Source organism: Acipenser ruthenus, chromosome 32 (genome assembly GCF_902713425.1).
Source record: "Acipenser ruthenus chromosome 32, fAciRut3.2 maternal haplotype, whole genome shotgun sequence".
Lineage (NCBI taxonomy): Eukaryota > Metazoa > Chordata > Actinopteri > Acipenseriformes > Acipenseridae > Acipenser > Acipenser ruthenus.
Window position 1 is genome coordinate 1,729,438 of NC_081220.1, and position 27,996 is coordinate 1,757,433.

The window sequence follows — 27,996 nt, forward strand, 5'->3', positions numbered from 1 at the left end:
GCTCTAAGGAACACCAAACTCAACTACTGGCGGTTTTGTTTTTATTATTGGTTCTTTATAACGGAGAAAGAAGTTCACGGTCGGGGCTGCCTTGGATTTAATGATGCCGTGTTGTCTTAGATTTGGGTAATTGTTGATCTTTTCTCTTCTTTAGAAACGTTCATTTTATTGTGTGTTTCTCACTTGCGTCTTTTGTTTCCAATGCAGAATAACATTGCTGTTAGCAGTGTTAGTCACTGAAGTTTGGACGCAGAACTCCCCTCTAGGTACGATAACTGTAGCTTTTGCAGAGCTGTCCTTTTAGCTTCCTGTTTATTTGCTGGTTTAAGTGTCGTTTGTCTTCTGCAGGCTCGGTGAGGACAGAATGTCAAGGGAGTGTTATGATGATGATGTTGGATAAGTCTTTTGTTGGAAAGTATTTTCGCATCAATGTGATTGGTGAGTGATCTTTTTTCTTGAATGGAAAGCTTTTGATGTACAAAGCCTGTTGACTCGTAATGTAATAACGTGAATTAAGTACAGAGCACTCCTGCGCTGTATGGCAGCAACCAGCTTTCGTTTTTGTGAAATGCAGGCTATGAAAGGTTCTTGCGTTAGTTTTAAAAGCATGTTGCTGATCACACTAAATAATAGACCTGTGCTGCTACAACTTTAGTCAGATTTGTTGACTGCAAGTGCGCAGAAATAGAAATCCTTTACTCTAAACCTACTGTTCCGAACAAGCGTATAATTCTACTAATATAAATAGTTTTTAAAGAGTGTCAATAAGTAGATGGAATGGGGCGGTGGGGTTGTTCACTTTGTTATATCTCTACCTTGCTTGATCACCTGTACGGTTTCTTAAAAGGCCAACCGGATTTCTTTCCATAGACAATAAGGGGGCGCTTGTGTCCCTCTCTCCAAGACTGGCCGCACAGTGTGGATATAGCTTAACCGTTGACTTCTTGGGAAATGCCAAGTTCCTTGCTTCTGTGTTGAGCTGCTTTGCTCAGAACACAGTGAGTCTTCATTTTATTTCTTGTGAACTTATTTCTAATGGTGACATGCTGGGACTAACTTTAGCCTTTGTTTCCAACAGATCCAAACTGTCCCAATGGCTGTGCTAAGATCAACCACCTTTTATAAGCAAAGATGGATGGTCACGATGGTGGACACTGCAGTTACATGTCCTACTGGTGAGTAAGCTTATGGACTGCAATGGTGCTCAAGAACTGTTCTAGGTTTTAGGTTGAAGTGTAAATTTTCTATACCAAGTCTATGGTGTTCCTTTGTCAGATGGAACAGCTTTCACAGAACAGATGATTACATGGTATGTTCCCCGTGTTCTACCTCCTCTTGTTCCGACACCACAAATTACTACCCTTGATGTTCAAATGGGAGTTGATGGCCGCAAGCTTGACCCTGCAACGATTCAAAATAGAGATTATAAACTGGATGTCGGTCCCCAGCTAATCACTGTAAAAATTCCTGTGGGAGCTGATGGTGGATATTACAAGGTATGTAGAAGTTCATCTTTTAAATCCTTCTCATTTTAAAGCTTTCCTCCTAAGATGCTTCTGTGCTTTCAGAGCCATGTATTGGACAACACCTATGTGATCTCTTACTCTATTCTGCCCCTGACCTACTTGCTGAATAGTGCCAGAGAATACACCCTTTACTCATCCTGCTGTAGTTGAAGCCATTCTTAAAGACATCAGTAAGTGCCTGACTATTTGTGGTCTACAACTACCCTTTTCTGACCAATCCAGTCCATTGCCCTGACAACTGCTCTTCCTCTTGCAGTTCCACCTACAGTAACTGGCTACTGTGATGGTGCTGCATTCTATACCATGGTAACATATGGCAACATGGGTCGCAACTGGATTCCTTTTGTGGGCTCAAGAGAACTTGGTGGAAGTCTGCTTGCCCTGTACAAGTATAATGCCAACGCTACCAATTTCTGGATGACTGTCCCATACAATTCAGTTGATGCCACATATGAAGTAAGTGATGAAACTTTAAAATGAGTTTAGCTGTTTTGGGTTCAACACATTACTGACCTGATGTATTGTCTCCTGTAGGTGATCAGTTCTTCAGGCATCAGAAGCAGACTTGACTTGACCTTGAAGGATATTGGGACCATGGTTGTGGTGGCTGACTTCTCTCTATCCTGCAGTTTCCCTACAAAGATGATTGGTAACTCTCCTGCAGACCAAGCATTCTGTATAATAGCTGCTTTTGAGATTGGCCAAAGGTTGCATGAATTGGTATTGAAGCTATAATCTGTTTCCTTAACCTGGATTCAAATGCTGTGTTTCAGATTGCTTCACCAATGGAACTATGGCAGCTCTTGCTGTGAAAGTGGAATCTGTCCCCAGCTTGTCTCCAAGTCAACTAACTCTAAGGAATCCAAGTTGCCGGCCTCTTCAGTCTGATGCTATCAATGCGGTTTTCTACTTCAATGTCAACTCCTGTGGCACCACTAGAAGGGTTAGTATTGACACATTTAACCATATTTTGAGGAGGTTCAACCTAGACAAGTTGGCCACAACACCCCTGGATCAATCTGGGGAGCCATGGTGACTGGTGTTTCTCTCGGCTGAATTACTTGCATGAATTGTGGACATCTGAAGGATGCCACCTTTTTGTTTTGAACTGCTTGTCCAGTTGAGAAAGGTGCTGTGACACATGACATGACTCTTGGTTATGGCATTGCATGTGCTGCCTATAGACCTTTTGGGTCAATTGCAGTGAACTGGAAGGAGCGTACTAACTGGGGATGATCCCGTGGTTAGTACGTAGGATGGGACTAAACTAGTACATGAGTTGATACCAATTGTAGCTCAAGAGTCACCAGCTGTGTTAATGTGTATTTGCAACAAATCCAAAATAACTGCTGTTGCCCTCCTAGAGGTTACTAAAACAATACCAAATTAGTCTAGCAGTTTCTGTAGACAGACTTGTATCATATTAACTGGAACAAACATGAGCTCCCAAAAATTCATGACCAACATTTATTTTTAAATTGTGAATTTGATACTAAGTTAGTACACAGCTGGGGATGATCCAGAGTACCATATTAGCTAGTCTGCAACTTGGTATGCAGCTCCATACTAAATCTACAAGTTCATTGCAACCTGAGCCTTTGTCATTTTCTCTTCCAGTTTGACAACAACCTCCTGACTTACGAGAATGAAGTGCTGTTCACATCTTACCGGTAAGGATTGCAATCAAATTGAGTATCCTTGTGGTTGAGCCTGAAACTCTCCTAACCCCATCTCCTCTTTCCAGGTTGAGAGTTGCCTGTCACTATCTGGTCAATGACACCAAGGTAGTACAGTTCTTGTACCAGAATAATCCTGCACCTGTAGTCCAGCCTGGCTTGGGGGACCTTGCGGTCATCATGCGGCTTGCATTGGGTATGACTTGGCAATTGAAATAATATAGATGCTCTAGTAGTGTGTTTCCGCCTATAAATTCTCCCTTTGTGTGTCTGCAGATTCAACCTACATCGACTTCTATGGAGCTCAGGATTACCCTGTTGTGAAGTACTTGTGAAGACCCTTGTATTTTGATGTAGAGCTCCTGTACAGCAGGGATCCACAGGCTGAATTGTTTTTGGAGAACTGCTGGGCAACCTATTCTGCTGATGGGAACACCTCTCCAAAGTGGGATGTTGTTGTGGACAGGTAAGATGCTGAATTATGATATTGCTGCTACAAAACCTAGGAATTGGAGCTGTGGCTGATGTGCTCCTGACCTACTTTCTCTTTCTAGCTGAGAGAACTCTGCAGATGAGTACTTGACCATCTTTCACCCAGTCTCCAGCAATGCAAGAGTGCTGTTCCCTTCCCATCTGAAGAGGTTTGAAGTGAAAATGTTTTCCTTCACAAGTGGCCAGGATGCACTGAAAGGACAGGTAAAGTGGAGTGTTGGGATGGGGGTCTTGCTTTGCAAGCAGCAGATCACTGTGCTCATATCTTTAGTGAGTTGGAATGAAAACATAACTGCACTTTTGCAAGAAACACTTACTATGATGCAATATATTTGTGTAAAGAGGATTTTCAATTCAGTAATCCCCATTGGATGATGGTACTGCCTGATCTATTGATGCAAGTTTTGCTTGACAGTGTACTGTTTTTTTTCAGATTTACTTCCACTGCAGTGTTGTGATATGTGATTCAAACCGGCCATCAGACAGCCTCTGTAGCAGACGGTGCATTCCAGGAAAACAGAGGCTTGGTAAGAGCTCTGTCTGTGGGGGGGAGGGGGGACATTTTGCATGCATTTTTGTCCATTTGTTTTGATGGATTCCTCCTGTAGGTAGCAGTGCTGAAGGGATGGATGGTGGTGCAGTAAAGGCATTTGTCTTCTGGCCCAATTGAGCGGAAGAGATGGATCCCTTCACTTTATGCCTAGAAGCGGTAATATGCATGATGTGAACACAATTGCAGTTCAAGTAAAATATATAACTATCTCTTTTTATATTCCTCTAACTATTTCTTTCTTCTCTTGCAGGCCAAGTCAATGTGTGGTCCCTTCTGGGAGCTGCAATGGGTGTGTGTTCAGTGGTTGTCTGTGTAGCTGGAGTTGTATATTTTTGGAAAATGCCCAAAAGTGTGTATTGATAAATAAAAATCTTGCTTGTAAAGACTGTTTTGGTTTGTGTTTATATATTGGTGAGTGTCCTGAATTGCCATGTTAATGGGATTCTTTCCTCTTACTGCATTGAATGCTTTGCTTGTTTCCTGATCAGGCCATTCTCAATATGGAGTGTTACTCAAGGACTCTTCATTAATTCACTGTGTGAACCCGGGGGCAAAGACTTTCCTTCTTCATTGAACTGTAACCCTCTTTTTTTTTTTTTTTTTATGTTCCTTCTTGCTTTGATATGCTGCTTTCAGTATGCAAGTTTAGGGTGAAATTATCAACACTCCTTATATATAATACCATGTTATAGCATCACAAAAAGTGTGTAGATTTATATGGGCTGATTGCTTGTTTTTTTTGTTATGAATACAAGTTTGTATTCATTTTGTTCACTGAGGTTAAGACATCTTCCACAGGAAGTGGTCCCTGGTGAGATCTCCAATAAGGTATTAGTTTAATTTTTTCAGTTTTAACACTGTGTACAAATGAGTTTGTTTTGTTACTGGTTAAACAAACAACTACTTGGCAACATGTTCTCTTCTTGTTTGTTTTGACTGTGGTTTATATAGTTTGTTACTGGTTAAACTCATTTTACGAAACACGTTCCATAAAAAAACTGGTACACCCGATGCGGGGAATCTTTAGATCTGCGCACCAGTCTGAACCAGAAGTTCCATTCTTTGAGCTGTTTGGTAAAACAGGAGGATATATATATATATATATATATATATATATATATATAAAAAAAAAATAGAGAGCTGAGTTATTGGAACTGAATTCACTACACCTGCTGGCAACCCCTTGTGTAATGTGTTTACTATATAGAGGACGCTGAGTTTGATGCAAGACTCGAGGAGGCACGTTCATATTATTAAACCTGCTCGCAGACTCTCTGGCGCCGTCACTCTGAGTGCTCTTTGAAACAGACTGGGTTTGTATTTATATTCATGTTGGGTTAATCAGAGATGTCTATCGGCGGCCCGTCTGTAGTACTACCGGAGATTTTAATTGCACAGTTTGTACCGCTCTGTGCAGCGCCGTCCCGTTTGTAACACGGTACGTGAACTGCAGTCTGCTAAACAAAACATCACAACAGCAGCAGCGCCATCTACTGGACAAAACCCAGATATACACATTAAACAATGATCCAGTTCAATATCTACTAAGCCTAAACAACAAACTATTAGCGAAGCCCCGAAAAAGAAAATATTATACAAAACAGTTTAAAATAAAATGTTTAATTGTTAATCTAACCATTTTTAGTTACTGTGGAACTACTTCTCTCAGTAGAAGGTGACACAAATAAAAATTATTAAAATAAGGTTTAAAGTCTTCTTTATTTACCAACAACAACACACTCCTAGACCCATTTAATAATAGCAATAATACACTCCAGAGTCTGTGTGTTATCATGAGATATATCACCACTTCCTGGGCAGTTGAAGAACTCGACTTCGTCTAGTGCCTCCCAACGCACCCAAGGCGTGGTGATATTACCTCATGATAACACACACACCCTGTCGTGTATTACTGCTTCATTAATGTAGTCATTAGGTTTATATGTCACATTCCTTTGTTGTCACTTGTATTGATTTAGATATTCGGGTTGGATACCTCGGAAGCCAGCGGAACTCCAGCGTTCCTCCGACAACCACTGATAACCACTCCCATGATGATCGGCGCTGCCATGACAACCCATGACATCACCCGCACACGTTACAACACGTCGAGTCATTTTTTGTAGCACAGTATTAACGTGTTATTGTTTTCACAAAATAACATCAATAAGATTATCAGATCACCTGCTAGTGTGTACTAAACAAAACCTCAAATATCAGTGAATTGATACAGAGACAAGCCGTGGCACCAGCAAGGGGTTCAAATGAAATTAATAAATAAATTACGACATGAAACAAAAACACATGTGGGTATATTTTAATCAAAAATCCATGCATCCATAATTCTGATTATTTATCTAAATAATCTCACAGCTAATTCTTTACAAATGATCAATTTTTATATTTCTCAGAGTGCTAATGTGGTGTTATAGTTTAACATATTAATGGATTTTAGAAATCATCTATGCTAGTCTGCCCCTCAAACAGTTTTAAATATAATTTAGATTTAAATGGCAGGTAGTATATTGTAGCGTGCAGGGGGAAGGCAGCAGTAGGGCTGGTTGGTGACGTAATCACACACAGAGACATAAGCCCGATATACGCTCCTTGCAAAGGAGCCGGCTCTTTTGTACAGCGGTATCGGCGCTATGCTTCAGTGCGAGAGGTCCCGGGTTCGCGCCCGCCCTCCGCCTGTGTGTGGATTTCCTCGCCCTGTGTGATGCGCCTGCCTGCGGGAACCGAGAACGCTACAATATAAATCAATTTCTAAAAAAGGTCGCATTTTGTAATTTAAATAGGCCTACGTATGAGCTACCAAAACGTATTTTTGTTTCATGTCGTTATTAATGTATTTACTTATTTATTTGGTTAAACTTTAATCCAGCCTTACATTTTAACTTCTTGAAGTTACCACAGCGTGTCTATATATGAATTACTGACGAGTAATATTTGTGATTTGATTACTCTAGCAGATGAACTGATAATGTATGGATGTTATTTTGTGAAAACAATACAATATTAAAAAAAGAAATACTACAACATTTAATTAATAAATAAATTATACACCAAACTGAAGCACATTTGTTTAGTCTTAATATCATAACAAATATACTTATTATAAATACACACTTCCTTTTATTTGTTGGAAAACGGTCTGGAACTGAAGTAAAGTATTTTTTTAATACAGTGTTATTTGAGTATTTAAAATATGGTTTTCTTCAAAATTAAAATGCCAGCAACGGTGTGTTAATTTAACGAAGCGCCTAACGCCGCTTGGAACGTTCGCATTTTTAAATCCTAACGGTCTCTGCTCAGCTGAGTGGAATGTTCACGAGCCGGTTGCCTAGCAGCGTCTCCCCCTCCTTCTCTGCCCCGCCCTCTCGCCCTCTCTCGTTGCTCCAGCTAGGAGTTCAAATTTAGCTTCGTTATATTAGCGCAACTCTTTACTAACTTTTACAAATTAGCTTATTAGGGGCTTCGTGTTTTTAAGATGGTTCAGGTGCAGTCCGGACAGACTGACTGGAGCATCATTACAGTATACCGCACTGCGCTCAGCTTTGTGTGGCGGCTGATACACAAAATAATGAACGACGGTTAAATAAATCACATGTATTGCTTTTTAATGCCAAATATGTACCTGGTATTCTAAGTATTATCTACAATTAATAATTCAGCTATATTTATATTGAGAATGTAATACAGTATTAAGACAGGGTCCAGTATTAGAGTTCCTTTAGCAGGCCAGCATTTTAAGCGCAATGATTCTCCCCTTGCTCTCCTCTCTGAGAGTTGCTGTAAGCTGTCTGTCCCACACCCCAGTTATTCCTGCAGACTTACATCAGTGTGTTTTAATGCCAGGCATTGTGGACCGACTTTATTAAAGCAAAATAAGTTATTCAACTGTGCGGTCCCCAGCCCGACTAGCTCTCCCTCCCACCCAGCCAAAAGGCGATGTTCAATCTTGGGAAGATCTTCGTAGGTTTGACCAATCATAGCCCAAGTCGCTACCAAGAATTGACCAGGAAAGAGCCAATCAGATTTCGCAGAGCTATCAAGAATGAAGTGACGGAATTATCCGGAGATTATTGAATCTTGAAGCCTTTTGGTTTATTTCGAAATACAATCATCTGAAGGTAAGAATTTTATTACAGTATTATTTTAATTGTCACTAGTACTGTACGTATAGTAACTAAAAAATTTTAAAATCCCAATAATAATATATGTTCGTATTACAAATGTCAGCTGTAGAAATGCGCGGATAGTAAACTCTATGTTTTGTAATATTATCAATAAAAATACACGATTGACATTTTTACAATAGGTGTCAGTTCTGAGTGTTAATAAAATCTAATATTTCCGACAGCTAGAAACTTGTTTGAGGGACTGTTTTATCCAAAGCGCAATTATATTTAATACATTTGTCCGTTATAATGGTGCTGTAATACTTGTATCCGGGACAACAGAAATCGTACCATGGTAAAATAAATAGTACCATATAGTACCGTGGTATAGTGTTGCATTATACTGTAGAAGAAAGGCTGATGGCAGCTCAACCTGACTGATACAAAGTAATCCATAAGCTGGTATCGCCCCAGAAGGTTCAACCATGTAAGTTCGAATTTGAATCAATGCTTATAAAAAGAATGATCTTATTATTATTATTTATTTCTTAGCAGACGCCCTTATCCAGGGCGACTTACAATTGTTACAAGATATCACATTATTTTTACATACAGTCACCCATTTATACAGTTGGGTTTTTACTGGAGCAATCTAGGTAAAGTACCTTGCTCAAGGGTACAGCAGCAGTGTCCCCTACCAGGGATTGAACCCACAACCCTCCGGTCAAGAGTCCAGAGCCCTAACCACTACTCCACACTGCTTCACATTATATCTACTTTATAGGTCTCCCTTTCAGTGCTAATTTCATTATCTATTACAAAGCATTTTTATAACTTATGGCATGATTTGAACTTGGGTGTTATATAATGAATGTTTTAGTATACACATATCAAATACTGGCATTATTATATTTGGAGGAAAACAGTCAGTTGATATAAATGACATGTGGTCCAGTTACCATACCAGGTACCTATTGATGTTGTTTTTCAGCTCTGATGACTGGTGCTGAACTGAGCAACCAAGAACTCCAGAAAAATCGTACCTTCTTATACTGGACCATGCAAATACACAGGTACAGTGAACTTGTTAAAGGATTATCAGTATTACCATTAAAAAATATAGGAATAAAGCTTCTAAATTATTAGCACAATTTTCTCTGAAATTCCACACATGTTTGATTTTTATAATCTTTCACAGATATTTATAAGGTGGCTGCATTTCTTAATTACAAATACACAATTTATTTATTTATTTTTTGCACGGGAACTAATTGATGTGGAGTATTTGTACAATCAGTTCTCCATAACTACGGTGCCATGATTGAGAGGTTGGAGGCTGGCTCTGATCTGTCTATTGAATTGGAGGAAGATGAGGGATTTGCTGACACCGAAGGGTTTCAGGAACTAACAATTCCTACACTGGAGACAGAGAACCTTCCTGCAGCTGTTTGTGTACAATTGCTCGTATCACGCTGCGATGTAGCCTATGAGAATTACTGACGCAATTCAAGGGGAATTAGCTCAAATGGTCGAGCGCTCGCTTAGCATGTGAAAAATAGAGGGATCGATGCCTGCATTTTCCAAAATGCTTTAGTGTATCTACATATTTAGTCCCAACACATTATGGAGATAAATACAAAGTGTGACAGTTCTTTGTAACAGAGACGCCCGCCCTACATGTGTATTTTAAAGCACAGTCTGCTAATTTGTAATATTCACCAGACTGAAAAACTGCAGTGCGCCCTCCATCGTATGCCTTCCGAGAAACACAAAGGGAGATTTTTTATAGTTTTTTAGTAATTGAAGAGTTTGTATTAATTTAGAATAAATATAAATGGCTTAAAGTTTGCTTTAATTTGTAACGTGTTTGTAATGAATTAGTGGTTTTTGTGTTTCACTTTTACCAATCATTGTACTGTATACTAGCTACTGTTGCATGTCCATGATTATGCTAATCAGTTTCCCATATGGTCTAGCAGTTAGGATTCCTGGTTTTCACCCAGGCGGCCCGGGTTCGACTCCCAGTATGGAAACGTCTTTGTTATTGTCATTTTGTTACAGAACTGTGGTCATGTGGAATGTGTTTTCATTATGATAATAAAGCTACAGTTACTTGAAATATATATATATATATATATATATATATATATATATATATATATATATATATATATATACACAGAATGATGCAAATGTATTTGACTCTATTCACATCCCCTCACATTTAAAATCCTGCACAGGTTGGGTTCCTCTCAACTCAGATTAAGGTTGATACTGTATAAATGCAGAACCAATCGTTCCAGATGGATGAGACCATTCATTTTTAAATACATGGAATTCGATTTTTCATTTGGTATTATTTGTATTGAGGCAGGGAGGCTGCAGTTGTTTCTAAGTGACAATGAATCTGGAATAACATTCTTTGGGTTCGTGTCATACGACTTTGTGTCATCAAAGCTGTTTCTGGTGACGTCCAGTGGATTATATTTGGAATCTTTGGTTCTGTCGTTCAGTATTTTCTCAAATAAGACAACAAATCAATTAATATGACATGTAGTTTTCTAGCTTGCTATTTATTAATTTATTTATACATTTATAATATAAACATGTATTCATTTATACATTTATTTATTTAAAAATGTTTATTTCTAAATGTATTTATTCCTCTATGCATTTGTTTAAATCATTTATTTATTTCTACCAAATAAATTATTCCTTTATTTATATTTAATTAAATGAGGAACTGCAATTAATCAGAGTTCAGGGATTTAGACAAGGAAGCTACATGCCACTCCTGTGTGCAATTCCATTCTATGGTATCGACCAAACAGGAAACTAGACATTTTCAAACAGGAAATCGAAAATTTCTAGAATCGAGCAGCACCTTCAGGTTTTCAGCGAAAGCTGGTCAGGCTTGGATGTAAGCTTAAATAATGAACGCATTTCAAGGTTGTGTGCTCTTCAAGAATGTCATGTTTCAAGTCCAAACCACTGTATTATTTTTTCCCTGCTGCGATATGTGCTGTTTTAAAACATAAATAATTTGTTTAATATAAATGGTGTGGATATCAAACTGCTTGCACACCCTGGTATGTTTTGACGTTGACCAACATGTGGAATCACATGATTGGTAGAGGTCCAGTTATTTAGCTTTTCTGTTTCAATAGTTGCTACACACCCTTAAAAAGAAGAAGAATAATTTCACCTTAGTTTGACGACTTATATCTCATTGTGTATAAGAGGTATGTACGTTTTTTTTCACATTTGAGGTAAGAAAGTTTCAGACTTTTGATACTGATACAGATGGTAATTCTAAGTGATTTAGTTTTGCCGCTGCAACATGGTAAAAACAGCTAAACTCTTTGAGCTGTATAGAGACTCAAACAAGTTATTCTAAGTTGTACGAGGAACTACCGTTCCTCTCTCTCTCTCTCTCTCTCTCTCTCTCTCTCTCTCTCTCTCTCTCTCTCTCTCTCTCTCTCTCTCTCTCTCTATATATATATATATATATATATTTATATATTGTTTCCAGCTAAACCGACACATGCACCAAAATGTGAGTGTAACAGATTATTTTGCTCCAGTTTCGGACTGCAAATGCATGTAATGAACTTCTCTTCCACTAGGCGTCGCTTAAAACACAAGAATCAACTGTTATTTGATAACTCCCGTTCCAAACACTACACACTTAACCCTTTGCGGTCCATTTATTAATTGCGCGTCAGGCACGCCAGGTCTAATTAATTTTCACACGCGCAGTTAATTTTATACGCGCTGTTTAAAAGTATTTTTTTTCACAGTCAAACGGGTTTAAATGGCCCTGCATATCAACAAAGCACTCACTAGGCATCTCCAGCCCAGCCCCACCCTTTCGTTTGCTATAGCGTTCACCTATGTAAGAAATAAATAATAATAATAATAATAGTCGTACATACCGATCGATCATCTCCGGATCACTCGTTTTATCACCAAACTCCTCAATAATGCGATCCAAGTCATTATTTTATTACTATAACATCTCAAAAAAGCTCTGCAAATGTCCGTGTTTTCTGTGCGCTGATTCAATCAGCCAACTTGTTTACTTACGTCCGCCCCCGTTATCTGATACCTGATACCATGTATGACTATTCATGAGATACGCCTTTTTTTTTTTCGACTTGTCTCAGCTCCTGTCGCTCCCACTCGGCAATTGAATGGTTTTCTCGGCTTTTCCGGAGAATAAACGACTAGACACCCGTTTATTGCATTGCTATAATGATGTCGGACCCAGTCCGACAAAGGACCTGTGAGGAATAATTGCAATGTCGGACCCAGTCCGACAATGGACCGCAAAGGGTTAAACTTAAGAGCACTTCTTGGCTGGAAGTGGCTGCTGTGCCAAGGAAGACAATTTGCATAGAAAAGACACTTTGCATTGGCAGCACATGCTTCAGTGCTCTGGGAGTGTTTATAGCCCTGTGAGTTTAACACTTCATGATTGAGAGCTGCCCTTCCTGGCAACAGAATCCACAACAACAATGACTTTCATCAGCATCTTCATCTGGGCACTTGTCATCTGCACTCAGGGTAAGAACCATTTAGAAGAAAAAACGTTTATGAAAAAAAAAAAAATGTTGGACAATATGTGTTGTCACGGGGCAAATTGAAAAAAAGCAAATTAAAAATGAATGAAATCTAATGTCTTTTCATAATTTAATTAAATAATTTACTATAATTTTCTATTTTATTGTCTATTATTTTCAGAATCCAGTGGACAGTATACTGTGACTCAGACTCCAGCAGTGAAATCTGTTCTCCCAGGAGACACAGTCACTCTGAGCTGTAAAGTCAGCAGCGCAGTGTACAGTGATAGCAATGGCAACTACCTAGCCTGGTACCAACAGAAACCTGGAGAAGCTCCCAAACTCCTGATCTACTTGGCAAGTACCCTTCAGTCTGGGATCCCAACTCGTTTCAGTGGCAGTGGATCTGGGACTGACTTCACTCTGACCATCAGTGGAGTCCAGGCTGAAGATGCAGGAGATTACTACTGTCAGAGTGAACACAGTGGTGTTGTGTTCACACAGTGCTACACACCCGTACAAAAACCTCCCTCAGCTGGACTGCACATCGACTGCACTGCTGCAGCTGAGACCTACTGCAGGTGCTGAGGGTGAAGGCAATGAAACGGGACCCGGCCTGTGGAGGAGCTCAACTGCACACAAACACACTGAGCTCAATAACAACAGACAGTTACATGTAGGTATGGATTCAATATTAGTCTATTTAAACAAACTGGTTTTGTTGTGACTACAGGGTCATCTAGTAATGTAGTGATGATACCATCTATTCTAAATTCTGAAACATCATTCAGTTATTCCAAGAATTGTAAAAATGTAACTCATGTTTTTCATATCTGATTCTCATATGAAGACGTCCATGAATCCTGGGCTGGGTTGCACCAGCTGTGTGTGAGTTCTTACTTATCTTAGTTAAAGCGTAAGTCTTACTAACTTTAATTTGACACATGACTACATTGACACTAGTTGCAGCAGGTAAGATAGTTCTAACACAAGGCTTAGTTGTTGTTTAAAATGTATCCATACCTTTGAGTGGGTGTAATCTATTCGTAGAATCACATTTCCAGACGGCTCGGCAGCTGTTGCTGCTTCTCTTTCATGCTGATTTTAACAGAGTTTTTCGGCGTCAGCATATCTTGCGAGGCCGCATACATCCTCTTGACAGTTAAGATATTGACATTGATGCCGTTTTAGACGAGAGAATATTCTGATCACTGATTATGTGTGTGTATATAATAGGTGAAATGTGAATACAAATAAAAATGTACTTACTGAAATGTACAATTCTTCATTCATATCACTGTCACATGTCATGTATATTTTGAACACATTCATAATATTCACTTGAATTCTCTACATCACAGACTCCCCACTAATTCAGTCTCATTCCAAATGAAAGAAAGCTGGTTTGTTCCAATCTTTCTCAAAACAACATGTCAATGCAAGAGCCATGTGTTTCTCAGTGAGCTGGGATTGCCATGGCAATGGAGTGTGATCAGTCACTAGGGTGAGGGGTAGGGCACTACATACCCTTTAATTCTCAATAGGATTGAAATAATGACACAAACACAAACATTATTGTCAGTTTAGACAGACACACAGATTAGACAGCAGTGATATACTGAGAGCTTTGACTGGGGGAAAAATAGAAGAAAACAGTAAAAGTGGCCCAACCCTATGAAGCCCCACTGGTGCTCACAGCTCAGATCTCATCTAACTGCCTGGGACAGGATTTGTATAAAGGAAGGTGCTTTGCATACCTGTGCCTGCCTCACTGCTCTACACAACAGCTAGAATAACTGCACTGCTCCATTGCTCAGGGTTTTTAAAGCTGACAGTTCAGCCCTTTCACAGTCACTGAGACACACAGAGAACATGGCTTCACTGGGGCTCCTCCTCTGCACACTGGCACTCTTTGCTCATGGTAAGAAATCCTCATTATTATGAATTATTATTAATATCAGCGCTTCCTCAGCACACAGTGGAATGCAGTTAATGGACGAGGCTGTTGACTCGGTGGGTTGATGTTCTGTGTTTTTATTTTCAGAATCCAGCGGTCAGATTGTCCTGACTCAGAGTCCCACAGTGGAGTCTGTCTCTATAGGAGGGAGTGTCACTCTGAACTGCAGATCCAGTAGCTCTGGTTTTACCAGCAGTCTAGCCTGGTATCTGCAGAAACCCGGAGGAGCTCCTAAACTCCTCTTCTCTTCACTGAATAGCCGAGTCTCTGGAGCTCCAGCTCCATTCACTGACAGCAGGTCAAGAACAAACTTCATGCTGACCATCAGTGGAGTCCAGGCTGAAGATGCAGGAGATTACTACTGTCAGCAGCACTATAGCTTCCATTCATTTGACCTCCGGAGACACACTGCAGATATTAACACTGACCACAAGAGGGAGCCAGACCATTAAAATAGGCAGCAGTTGCCTCCCCAGTCAGCCCAGTTCTCCCATTGTTAACACAAGGCTCCTCACACCCAATCATCTAAACACTACAGTGTGGTCTGTGTCTGGAGGAAGGAGCTGCTCACAGTGATGCATGCTGGGAAACACTGACTCTAAAATCTAAACATGTGCAGCTTCCACCCCTGACAGTGAATATTAAAGAATGTTAAAATGTCCCTTTAGCAGGCCAGCATTTTAAACACAATGATTCTCCCCTTGTTCTCCTCTCTGAGAGTTGCTGTAAGCTGTCTGTCCCACACCCCAGTTATTCCTGCAGACTCACATCAGTGTGTGTCAGCATAGAGGTTACAGCATGTCATTCCACCAGCATGGGAAGGGATTTCTGTTGCAATTCCACAGCCCAGCAGCACAGACTGCACTACACTCTGTGACCACAAGAGGGAGAGAGTAATTCCACAGCCCAGCAGCAGAGACTGCACTACACTCTGTGACCACAAGAGGGAGAGAATAATTCCACAGCCCAGCAGCACGCTGCTCATGTAGTGAGGATGTTCAGCAGGATTCCTGCTTCTTTTCTCAGTGAATAATTCATTCCACCCCAGATGTTCTCATCAATAATCTTTTTCCCCGGTGCTCTAGTGGTTAGGATTTATACCTCGTTTCCACTGCCGGCCGGGCTAGGGCTGGCTGGGCCAACACCATTTTGTTTCTGTGTTTTTATCAAATGTGGTCAAGTCCGGAGGTTCTATAGAGCGGCACTAGCAAGGAACGACAAGCATCTACAAAATATGACGTGCAGCTTTTATATACGAGAAAGAGAAAGCTACTGGTTAAAAAAAGCATTACATGTCATTTTTTTAAAAAATTATACTGTGTCTCTACTCGGCATGTAATAGGTTAAACGCTCAATCGCTAAACACATTCATACCGTTTATACTTGAATGGTAACGTATACTAATTTAAAAGTAAATATCCATACTCGTCTGTAATTTATTCGGTAATATAAACACCGGTCTGCAGCGCGGTGCGCAAGGGGGCTTTAAAAAAGAAAAAGTGACCTGCATCCCAGCATGCTGTGCGCCTGCAGAACTGCTGACTGTAAATCAGCTGCGAACAAGACTGACACCGGAACACGTCAGCGTGTTAAAAGCGTGACGTCATTGTTTTATTGTCATGCTATATGTATCCATAGTCCTAAAATAAACATCGCCCGAACAGGGACTTGAACCCTGGACCCTTAGATTAAAAGTTTGATGTTCTACCAACTGAGCTATCCAGGCTCTTTCACAGTGGCTGTACTTTGTTATCACAAGAGGAACATGAAAATCAATTGAATGACGTTGGAAAGGGGGGGGGATGAATCCTGGTTCATCTGAAGGAAGGTGTTCCTGTTCTTCTGTAGACAGATATTTGGAAAGCAAACGGAGCCGCTTCTCTGGATCATGTGTTGAATCGCTGGAGCTGTCCAGTGTACCCGCTGCTGACCCGCATCCCTTCATCTTCCACAGGGATAGATGAGGTGCTTGCGTGCCATTGTGGCTGTATATACAGTTATATAATGAATGTGGATATTAAAATTGAATTTAGATACATGGAAATAAACAATAAATGGAAAGAAACACTTTTAATGCCTGACATTGTGGACCGACTTTATTAAAGCAGAATAGGTTATTCAGCTGTGTTGGTTGGAATGCCTGGACTAAAACTAAACTGGCTCCAGTGGTGTCTGTAGGCTAGTCTATGCATCACTCCAAAATTAAATATGGCACAGTTTTGCAAATTAGCAGGTTGGACTGCTATTCGAGCAATGAGATGTGATTCAGAGGTTGTGGGTTCAAGTCCCACCAGAGTTGATTTTTTTTTGGGAGGGGGGGGGGGGGGGCTAGCTGTAAAAGTTTAAAGCATTATTTATTGTAAAGTGAAAGCTCTGTATACAGTGTGTTTGTAAGACTCATGTAAAAGAAGCAGCTTCCACCAAGATCAGAACCCTGATCACTGGACTCAGAGTCCACAGTGCTGACGATTACACCATGGCACCTCCCATACAGGGGCCTCATTGCAGGGACGCTCGTCAATTCAGCTTTTATTTGAAACGGTTTCTTAAGGATGAATTGTTTGATATTCGTTTACGCCTGGGCTTCTTAAGAATCTTATGGAGTTGCTTAGATGCCGTTTACTTATAAGTCTGTGATTTATAATGATACATATCCATAGTCACAGACGGGTCTTGATATCTTATTGAAGTAACATTTATTTGTAAAGGTAGCCTACGCCTTTCTTACCTTTGAAAATCTCAGTGACTCTTCCCCTGTATCTCAGTGCAAAAGGTGTGTATTAAAACTATCTGGAAGCAACTGGTTTAACTTGCTGGAGTGACTAAACTTAGGAGCTCTTCATAGAGGACACCACAGCTGAGACATTTGTTAGGTCATTGAGTCAAAGTGGCTCAAAGGGCTACATAAAACACTGTGTGCCTCTCAGCCAATTAAAACACTGAATTCATGTAGATTCCCAGCTGCTCAGTAAACATGTCTGAAATGGGCCAATACTGGACACATATTGGCAAACCTTTTCACCAGTTTTGGTGCAATGCTGACAGGCCAATTTGACTATATTGGCCCAATTGCGTGCTAAAATTTGATCGGTATTGTTTGCACATTGGCCCAGTGCTGGCAATCTGAATTGTCTTGGAACTGGCACATTAAGAAAAACCATTACTGTGTTTAAGTTGGTGCCATAATGGCCATTGCAGGGACTCTCGTCAATTTTCCTTTTATTTGAAACGGTTTCAATGTATTAAGGCTGGAGCTATCCTATTTAACAGGTGCTGAAACCACATCCGTTCATCTTCCAGGGACAGGTTTCCTGTGAGCCATTGTTTAAACTGCAAGCAGTGATACACACACACACACACACGCAGTGATACACACATACACACACACACACACACACACACTGACACACACACACGCAGTGATACACACACAGTGATACACACACACACACACACACTGACACACACACGCAGTGATACACACACACACTCACACACTGACACACACACGCAGTGATACACACACAGTGATACACACACACACACACACACTGACACACACACGCAGTGATACACACACACACTCACACACTGACACACACACACAAAGTGATACACACACAGTGACACACACACACACACAGTGATACACACACTCACACACTGACACACACACGCAGTGATACACACACACACTGACACACACACACGCAGTGATACACACACAGTGATACACACACACACACTGACACACACACGCAGTCACACACTGACACACACACACGCAGTGATACACACACACACACTGACACACACACGCAGTGATACACACACGCAGTCACACACTGACACACACACACGCAGTGATACACACACACACGCTGGCAGCACGAGAGGGAAGGGAGAGAGAGAGCGAGAGGAGGAGCAGAGCGAGGGTGCAACACGAGCAGTAATACCGGTGCAGCGTTTGAATTTTTATTGTTGTCAAGTCATTTTCATCAAGTCCCAAGTCAAGTCTCAAGTCAATTCGTTCACATCTCAAGTCTCAAGTTAATTCCTTCATGTCAATTCGTTCAAGTCTCAAGTCAATTCTTTCACATCTCAAGTCTCAAGTTAATTCCTTCAAGTCTCAATTCAATTCGTTGAAGTCTCAAGTCAAGTCTCGTCCCCCAAAAATGCGACTCGAGTCGGAGTCGAGTCCGAGTCCCGACTCGAGTGCACAGCTCTGCCTAAAGGGACCTCGCAGTAGAATTGAGGTTGTTCAGCACAAGAAAAAATATCAAGGCGACGGAACAAGCCTGCTTGCTGCTACAAAACCGGCGCTATACTAAACTTTACCGATGCCTTAGGAATAGACACCATTCATTTGTTCATGCTTTTACATATCAGCTAATTGCATTCCGCATTTACAGAAAATACATGATTATCGTGAACATTTGATAAAATGAAAAAATCAAAAAATTCCACTGACTCACACTGCTTTCACTTTCTACTATTTACTTCTCGCCCTTAGCTTGCGTCTCAATGCGTGATGACGTTTGTTTTGTTGACTCGGTTGCCATAGGAACGTTTAAAACTCCGCGACAAACTTTACTGAAATGCACAGCTGTACAGAACACACACCCTTAGGCATGTGCTGTCTATTCACGGGAACAGACTACTGAACCAGTTAGTTCAGATGATCGCTGGATACACAATAAACAATTTGACAATTTCCCAAATAAACCCGTTTGTGTTCAAACCTATGAGAGGTGGAATGTAACAAAAATGTGAACTGCAAAAGCCGGAGCGTCAAACATCAACGACAAAGTTCAACATTTGAATTGAAGTAACAGCTGTCAAATAGACAAAGCTCAACACTCGAAGATAATATGCCAAATTGAAAATGCTCAACACACTAATTGAATGAATTATACATAAAATAATGAATGTAATTAAGCTCAAAAATTGAAATGGGAACTTCAAATCTTAAATAAATTGATTACAATTCAAATTTCCAGCACGCCATCCGATTTGTGTTTAGTCTGTTCTAAATCAATACTGCGCGTTGTATTTCAGGTTAAGCGCTGTGCTTTCCATTTGCCACTTGGTCATTCTATTCCCCGGGACTGCCCCTGTCATGGCAAATCTGACATGCTAAAGAGATGCTTTGCACTGTTTCTTAAATCAAGTGGCCTCAAATAAATTGTCTACATTAATGTCTGCTTAGCCTACCTGTCAGTCTGGTGAAATTGTAAAAATGTGTAATTGACTTGTGGATGTTCACATCAGAACTCGAGCTGTCATTCTCGTCCCCTCAAACTGGCGCAGGCAACACATCTGCCTGGATTCCTGCATGATATAAATGTGTTTCTTCATTTGCGCGGCCTGCTTTTTATTATTCATTGGGGTTTGTTTACTACACGCCTCCATAGCTGAGCCTTTAATCAGACAGTCCTTGTCGGTGACAGTCCAGTTTGTTCCGCACGTACTTCTGCCAAACTTAAATTCAAAGTACAATCTTCTAAATGGGTTATTATTATTATTATTATTATTATTATTATTATTATTATTATTATTATTATTATTATTATTATTATTTATTTTAATTAACGTACTGGTTGAAAATTAGAGGACTAATATGAAAGAGGTGTGTGCATCAATTGCAGCTATTTAGCTCCCATTAGCACCTGAACCTCTTTATAAACCCATTGCGCACTAAGGAACACCAAACTCAACTACTGGCGGTTTTGTTTTTATTATTGTTTCTTTATAACGGAGAAAGAAGTTCACGGTCGGGGCTGCCTTGGATTTAATGATGCCGTGTTGTCTTAGATTTGGGTAATTGTTGATCTTTTCTCTACTTTAGAAACGTTCATTTTATTGTGTGTTTCTCACTTGCGTCTTTTGTTTCCAATGCAGAATAACATTGCTGTTAGCAGTGTTAGTCACTGAAGTTTGGACGCAGAACCCCCCTCTAGGTACGATAACTGTAGCTTCAGCAGAGCTGTCCTTTCAGATTCCTGTTCATTTGCCGGTTTTGTGTTTAAGTATCGTTGTCTTCTGCAGGCTCGGTGAGGACAGAATGTCAAGGGAGTGTTATGATGATGACGTTAGATAAGTCTTTTGTTGGAAAGTATTTTCGCATCAATGTGATTGGTGAGTGATCATTTTTCTTGAATAGAAAGCTTTTGATGTCTAAAGCCTGTTGACTCGTAATGTAATAACCTGAATTAAGTACAGAGTACTCCCGCGCTGTATGGCAGCAACCAGGCTTTGTTTTTGTAAGATGCAGGGTATGAAAGGCTCTTGCGTTGGCTTTAAAAGCATGTTGCTGTTCACACTAAATAGACCTATGCTGCTACAACCTTAGTCAGATTTGTTGACTGCAAGTGCGCAGAAATAGACATCAATTACTCTAAACCTACTGTTCCGAACGAGCGTATAATTCTACTAATATAAATAGTTATGACAATTTCAATAAGTAGATGGAACTGGATGGTGGGGGTGTTCACTTTGTTATATCTCTACCTTGCTTGATCACGCGTACAGTTTCTTAAAAGGCCAACCGAATTTGTTTCCATAGACAATAAGGGGGCGCTTGTGTCCCTCTCTCCAAGACTGGCCGCACAGTGTGGATATAGCTTAACCGTTGACTTCTTGGGAAATGCCAAGTTCCTTGCTTCTGTGCTGAGCTGCTTTGCTCAGAACACAGTGAGTCATCATTTTATTTCTTGTGAACTTATTTCTAATGGTGACATGCTGGGACTAACTTTAGCCTTTGTTTCCAGAATGATGAGACCTACAAGCTGACAGTACAAATCAGTGTTTTCTCAAACAGTGCTATGACTTCAGCTTCCTCCTATGTTCAGAGCATGACATGCCGCTATTCTCCATGGGCAGAGAGGGAGATTCTGTGTGAAAGAAACTACATGGAGGTAAGGGCTGTCAGGATGTGATAATGCTGTTCAGTATAACTTTTTGGGTTGTGTGGGTATTTTAATTGTCACTACAGAAGTGCTTCACTCATGACTAATGTGAATTCTCTTTTAGGTTTCTGTGAGAAGAGGTGTGCCACTTATTGAGCCAAACTTTGTTCAAGATGATCCTGATTGGTCCCTTGCATACCCTGAGGTAGAATCATGTGACTTTGCATTTGCTTCATTCACGTCCCCTTGGTCTTGCCTATTGAGGTCTACTCTACTGTCTCATCTAGAGGAAGCAAAATCTAACGGCCCCCTTAACTTTAACCTGTCTCCCAAGAGGGTGACCATATTGGAATTGTGTGACATTTTAAGGCATTGGCTTTGCATGCATGTATTCTGTGATTTCTTTGGTAAAATTTGATTGTGAAGAAGTTAAACCTTTCTTGTCAGTGTGTGTAAGCCTTGTATTTCAACCACTGAGGTAGTGGCTTCATATGTGCAGGGCTATAAACCCTTAATGCTAAATGTGTCCTGATTTACCTTTTTGAAGACTGCTGCATAGGTGCAATTTCAGGTATTGTCCTAAAGTTTGGTACACTGATATATTAAGGTCCAGTACAAATGAATGGCTGTAAACTCTGCCTGTATCGGATACAGACCACATGCAACTGCGTACGAAAACCTACGTGAAAGCATTTGAGGATTTACTCTGTTCCATTAGAGATGCCCGGTGAACCTAGAACTGTTTCAGTGATACGTTCTTAAACTTTCACCTTTTCATTTTTAGTTCCTGTTTATTAAACATGACATCTGTTATGACAAATCCTTTAGACTGGGGATGCTTTGTGTTCAAACCTCCTAATCTAATGAGATTTTCTTCTGCTAGGCAACTGCTGCTGACAACAGCATCTGGAAAATTGTGTTCCATCTCCCAGCAAATAGAAAGACCACTATGACTGTTGCTCAGGCCATGACAAACGGCTATGGCATAAACACTACACCAACTCGAATTCTGGTTAGAGCTGCATACAATTCCACAGAAAGCCAGCCTCAGGTGGTAAGTAGTCTAGGCTTCATTGTTCTCTAGTACAGTATATCCAGACTATGAAGGTAGACTACAGTCTTGCTTTTGTTTTAGTAAAAGTTCCCCCTCCCCTCCAACAGATCCAAACTGTACCAATGGCTGTGCTAAGGTCAACCACCTTTTATAAGCAAAGATGGATGGTCATGATGGTGGACACTGCAGTTACATGTCCTACTGGTGAGTAAGCTTATGGAGGGCAACGGTGCTCAAGAACTGTTCTAGGCTGAAGTGTGAATTTTCTATAACAAGTCTATGGTGTTCCTTTCTGTCAGATGGAACAGCCTTCACAGAACAGATGATTACATGGAGTGTTCCTCGTGTTCTGCCTCCTCTTGTTCCGACACCACAAATTACTACCCTTGATGTTCAAATGGGAGTTGATGGCCGCAAGCTTGACCCTGCAACAATTCATAATAGAGATTATAAACTGGATGTCGGTCCCCAGCTAATCATTGTAAAAATTCCTGTGGGAGCTGATGGTGGATATTACAAGGTATGTAGAAGTTCAACATCTTCTAAATCCTTCTCATTTTAAAGCTTTCCTCCTAAGATGCTTCTGTGCTTTCAGAGCCATGTATTGGACAACACCTATGTGATCTCTTACTCTATTGAACCAATGCTGGAGCATACCTGGCAAGATGGGCCTGAGAAGACCAAGTACACAGTACTTCATCCAATAACCACTCCGTTCATGCCTCGGCCACCAGTTGTCACAAACAGTATGTAGAACTTGTCCACATGCAGTAAATCAAAGGGATTTGTTGCAATGCTCCACTTCATATCCATTTTAACTGCATGCTTTAATTTCAGACACTGTTCCTAAAGCCAGAGTGTTTAATGTGACCCTGGGGACATTCCTGCCTGATGTGGAGCTAGTCAAAATTATAGTTGGACCAGAGACGTTAACTGTGCCAGAAGCCAACCTAAAAGGTTATAATGTCCAGGAGCATGTCTTTCCCAATGGATCCAAGACCTACACCCTCCAGGTGCCATTTGAGGACCCCAATGTGAAGCAAAAGGTAACATCCCACCTGTTCAACCATCCTATTGCCCTTTTGAAAACACTTGCTTGCGGTCTGACTTTGGGTTTAATCCTACAAACCCTTGCTTTTCTTTCAGGTAACTCCTCCAGACACCAGAACCTACATTCTGCCCCTGACCTACTTGCTGAATATAGTGCCAGAGAATACACCCTTTACTCATCCTGCTGTAGTCGAAGCCATTCTCCAAGACATCAGTAAGTGCCTGACTATTTGTGGTCTACAACTACCCTTTTCTGACCAATCCAGTCCATTACCCTGACAACTGCTCTTCCTCTTGCAGTTCCACCTACAGTAACTGGCTACTGTGATGGTGCTGCATTCTATACCATGGTAACATATGGCAACATGGGTCGCAACTGGATTCCTTTTGTGGGCTCAAGAGAGCTTGGTGGAAATCTGCTTGCCCTGTACAAGTATAATGCCAACTCTACCAATTTCTGGATGACTGTCCCATACAATTCAGTTGATGCCACATATGAAGTAAGTGATGAAACTTTAAAATGAGTTTAGCTGTTTTGGGTTCAACACATTACTGACCTGGTGTATTGTCTCCTGTAGGTGATCAGTTCTTCAGGCATCAGAAGCAGGCTTGACTTAACCTTGAAGGATATTGGGACTATGGTTGTGGTGGCTGACTTCTCCCTGTCCTGCAGTTTCCCTACAAAGGTGATTGGTAACTCTCCTGCAGACCAAGCATTCTTTAGAATAGCTGCTTTTTGAGATTGGCCAAAGGTTGCATGAATTGGTATTGAAGCTATAATCTGTTTCCTTAACCTGGATCCAAATGCTGTATTTCAGATTGCTTCACCAATGGAACTATGGCAGCTCTTGCTGTGAAAGTGGAATCTGTCCCCAGCTTGTCTCCAAGTCAACTAACTCTAAGGGATCCAAGTTGCCGGCCTCTTCAGTCTGATGCTATCAATGCGGTTTTCTACTTCAATGTCAACTCCTGTGGCACAACTAGAAGGGTTAGTATTGACACATTTAACCATATTTTGAGGAGGTTCAACCTAGACAAGCTGGCCACAACTCCTCTGGGTCAATCTGGGGAACCATGGTGACTGTTTCTCTTGGCTGAATTACTTACATGAATTGTGGACATCTGAAGGATGCCACCTTTGTATTGAACTGCTTGTCCAGTTGAGATAGGTGCTGTGACACATGACATGACTCTTGGTTATGGCATTGCATGTGCTGTCTATAGACCTTTTGGGTCAATTGCAGTGAACTGGAAGGAGCGTACTAACTGGGGATGATCCCCGTGGTTAGTACGTAGGATGGGACTAAACTAGTACATGAGTTGATACCAATTGTAGCTCAAGAGTCACCAGCTGTGTTAATGTGTATTTGCAACAAATCCAAAATAACTGCTGTTGCCATCCTAGAGGTTACTAAAACAATACCAAATTAGTCTAGCAGTTTCTGTAGACAGACTTGTGGTATCATATTAACTGAAACAAACATGAGCTCCCAAAAATTCATGACCAACGCTTTTTATTTTTAAATTGTGAATTTGATACTAAGTTAGTACACAGCTGGGGATGATCCTGAGTACCATATTAGCTAGTCTGCAACTTGGTATGCAGCTCCATACTAAATCTACAAGTTCATTGCAACCTGAGCCTTTGTCATTTTCTCTTCCAGTTTGACAACAACCTCCTGACTTAAGAGAATGAAGTGCTGTTCACATCTTACCGGTAAGGATTGCAATCAAATTGAGTATCCTTGTGGTTGAGCCTGAAACTCTCCTAACCCCATCTCCTCTTTCCAGGTTGAGAGTTGCCTGTCACTATCTGGTCAATGACACCAAGGTAGTACAGTTCTTGTACCAGAATAATCCTGCACCTGTAGTCCAGCCTGGCTTGGGGGACCTTGCGGTCATCATGCGGCTTGCATTGGGTATGACTTGGCAATTGAAATAATATAGATGCTCTAGTAGTGTGTTTCCGCCTATAAATTCTCCCTTTGTGTGTCTGCAGATTCAACCTACATCGACTTCTATGGAGCTCAGGATTACCCTGTTGTGAAGTACTTGCGAAGACCCTTGTATTTTGAGGTAGAGCTCCTGTACAGCAGGGATCCACAGGCTGAATTGTTTTTGGAGAACTGCTGGGCAACCTATTCTGCTGATGGGAACAGCTCTCCAAAGTGGGATGTTGTTGTGGACAGGTAAGATGCTGAATTATGATATTGTTGCTACAAAACCTAGGAATTGGAGCTGTGGCTGATGTGCGCCTGACCTACTTTCTCTTTCTAGCTGTGAGAACTCTGCAGATGAGTACTTGACCATCTTTCACCCAGTCTCCAGCAATGCAAGAGTGCTGTTCCCTTCCCATCTGAAGAGGTTTGAAGTGAAAATGTTTTCCTTCACAAGCGGCCAGGATGCACTGAAAGGACAGGTAAAGTGGAGTGTTGGGATGGGGGTCTTGCTTTGCAAGCAGCAGATCACTGTGCTCATATCTTTAGTGAGTTGGAATGAAAACATAACTGCACTTTTGCAAGAAACACTTACTATGATGCAATATATTTGTGTAAAGAGGATTTTCAATTCAGTAATCCCCATTGGATGATGGTACTGCCTAATCTATTGATGCAAGTTTTGCTTGACAGTGTACTGTTTTTTTTTTTTTTTTTTTTTCAGATTTACTTCCACTGCAGTGTTGTGATATGTGATTCAAACCGGCCATCAGACAGCCTCTGTAGCAGACGGTGCATTCCAGGAAAACAGAGGCTTGGTAAGAGCTCTGTCTGTGGGGGGGAGGGGGGACATTTTGCATGCATTTTTGTCCATTTGTTTTGATGGACTCCTCCTAATTCCTCCTGTAGGTCGCAGTGCTGAAGGGATGGATGGTGGTGCAGTAAAGGCATTTGTGTCTTCTGGCCCAATTGAGCTGAAGAGAGATGGATCCCTTCACTTTATGCCTAGAAGCGGTAATATGCATGATGTGAACTCAATTGCAGTTCAAGTAAAATATAACTATCTCTTTATGTTCCACTAACTATTTCTTTCTTCTTTTGCAGGCCAATTCAATGTGTGGTCCCTTCTGGGAGCTGCAATGGGTGTGTGTTCAGTGGTTGTCTGTGTAGCTGGAGTTGTATATTTCTGGAAAATGCCCAAAAGTGTGTATTGATAAATAAAAATCTTGCTTGTAAAGACTGTTTTGTGTTTTTTTTTTTTTTCTCGGTGGGTGCTTGACTAATTCTACACAGATAATATGTTCGCATATGTGTCAGAATGGCCATGTTAATGGGATTCTCCCCTCTTACTGCGTTGAATGCTTTGCTTGTTACCTGATCAGGCCATTCTCAATATGGTGTGTTATTCAAGGACCCTTCATTAATTCATTGTGAATCCAGGGTCAAAGACTTTCCTCCTCCATGGAGCTGCAACCCTATTTATATATTCCTTCTTGCTTTTGATATGCTACCTTCAGTATGCAAAGTTTTTATGGTGGAATTATCAATATATATAATTTATCATGTTCTAGCATCACAGAAAGTGTGTAGATTTATTTGGGTTGTTCATTTGTTTTTTTTTCTGTTATGAATGCAAGTTTTTATTTTGTTCACTGCGGTTTATACGTCTTTTACTGGAAGTGGTCCCTGGTGAGAGCTCCAAGTAAGGTATTAGTTTAGCTTTTCAGTTTTTAATACTGTGTGTACACATGAGTCTTAATTTATGAAGAATTGGTTAAACAAACCACTACTTCGCAACATGTTCTCCATGTTTGTTTTGACTCTGGTTTATATAGTCTGTTACTGGATAAACTCATTTTACGAAACACGTTCCATAACAAACTGGTACACCCGATGCGGGGAATCTTTAGATCCGCGCACCAGTCTGAACCAGAAGTTCCATTCTTTGAGCTGTTCGGTAAAACAGGAGGACTATATAAAATATATATTTAATATGCAAGAAAGAGAGGGCTGAGTTATTAGAGCTGAATTCACTACAGCCGCTAGCAACCCCTTGTGTAATGTGTTTATTATATAGAGGATGCTGAGTTTGATGAAAGGCACATTCATATTAAACCTGCTCGCAGACTCTCTGGCGCTGTCACTCTGAGTGCTCTTTGA

At 40.7% G+C, this 27,996-nt stretch overlaps 2 protein-coding genes, 2 long non-coding RNA genes and 1 gene segment (V, D, J or C); all 5 read left to right on the forward strand.

The window, feature by feature from the left end:
* The first annotated feature begins 42 nt into the window (after positions 1-42).
* LOC131703067 (uncharacterized) lies at positions 43-25,063 on the forward strand. Its single transcript, XM_059005934.1, has 14 exons — positions 43-126; positions 208-266; positions 349-438; positions 871-998; positions 21,658-21,804; positions 21,920-22,000; positions 22,679-22,849; positions 22,957-23,053; positions 23,149-23,369; positions 23,445-23,595; positions 23,687-23,895; positions 23,996-24,113; positions 24,200-24,395; positions 25,060-25,063. The coding sequence occupies exons 1-14, from the start codon at positions 101-103 to the stop codon at positions 25,061-25,063; spliced, it is 1,698 nt and encodes a 565-aa protein (XP_058861917.1). The 5' UTR covers positions 43-100.
* LOC131703204 (uncharacterized) lies at positions 3,632-4,217 on the forward strand. The gene is made up of 3 exons (XR_009309720.1): positions 3,632-3,668; positions 3,757-3,898; positions 4,128-4,217. It is a non-coding gene; the product is annotated as an uncharacterized LOC131703204 (long non-coding RNA).
* LOC131703205 (uncharacterized) lies at positions 4,308-4,633 on the forward strand. The gene is made up of 2 exons (XR_009309721.1): positions 4,308-4,403; positions 4,498-4,633. It is a non-coding gene; the product is annotated as an uncharacterized LOC131703205 (long non-coding RNA).
* Positions 12,851-13,585, forward strand: LOC131703203 (Ig kappa chain V region K29-213-like). The segment is given in 2 exon segments: positions 12,851-12,934; positions 13,112-13,585. Coding segments are annotated over 2 exon segments (456 nt in total).
* LOC131703068 (zona pellucida sperm-binding protein 2-like) lies at positions 24,506-27,996 on the forward strand. The gene is made up of 10 exons (XM_059005935.1): positions 24,506-24,592; positions 24,718-24,887; positions 25,564-25,616; positions 25,691-25,818; positions 25,899-26,088; positions 26,177-26,318; positions 26,561-26,654; positions 26,746-26,850; positions 26,941-27,006; positions 27,914-27,996. The coding sequence occupies exons 4-10, from the start codon at positions 25,803-25,805 to the stop codon at positions 27,994-27,996; spliced, it is 696 nt and encodes a 231-aa protein (XP_058861918.1). The 5' UTR covers positions 24,506-24,592; positions 24,718-24,887; positions 25,564-25,616; positions 25,691-25,802.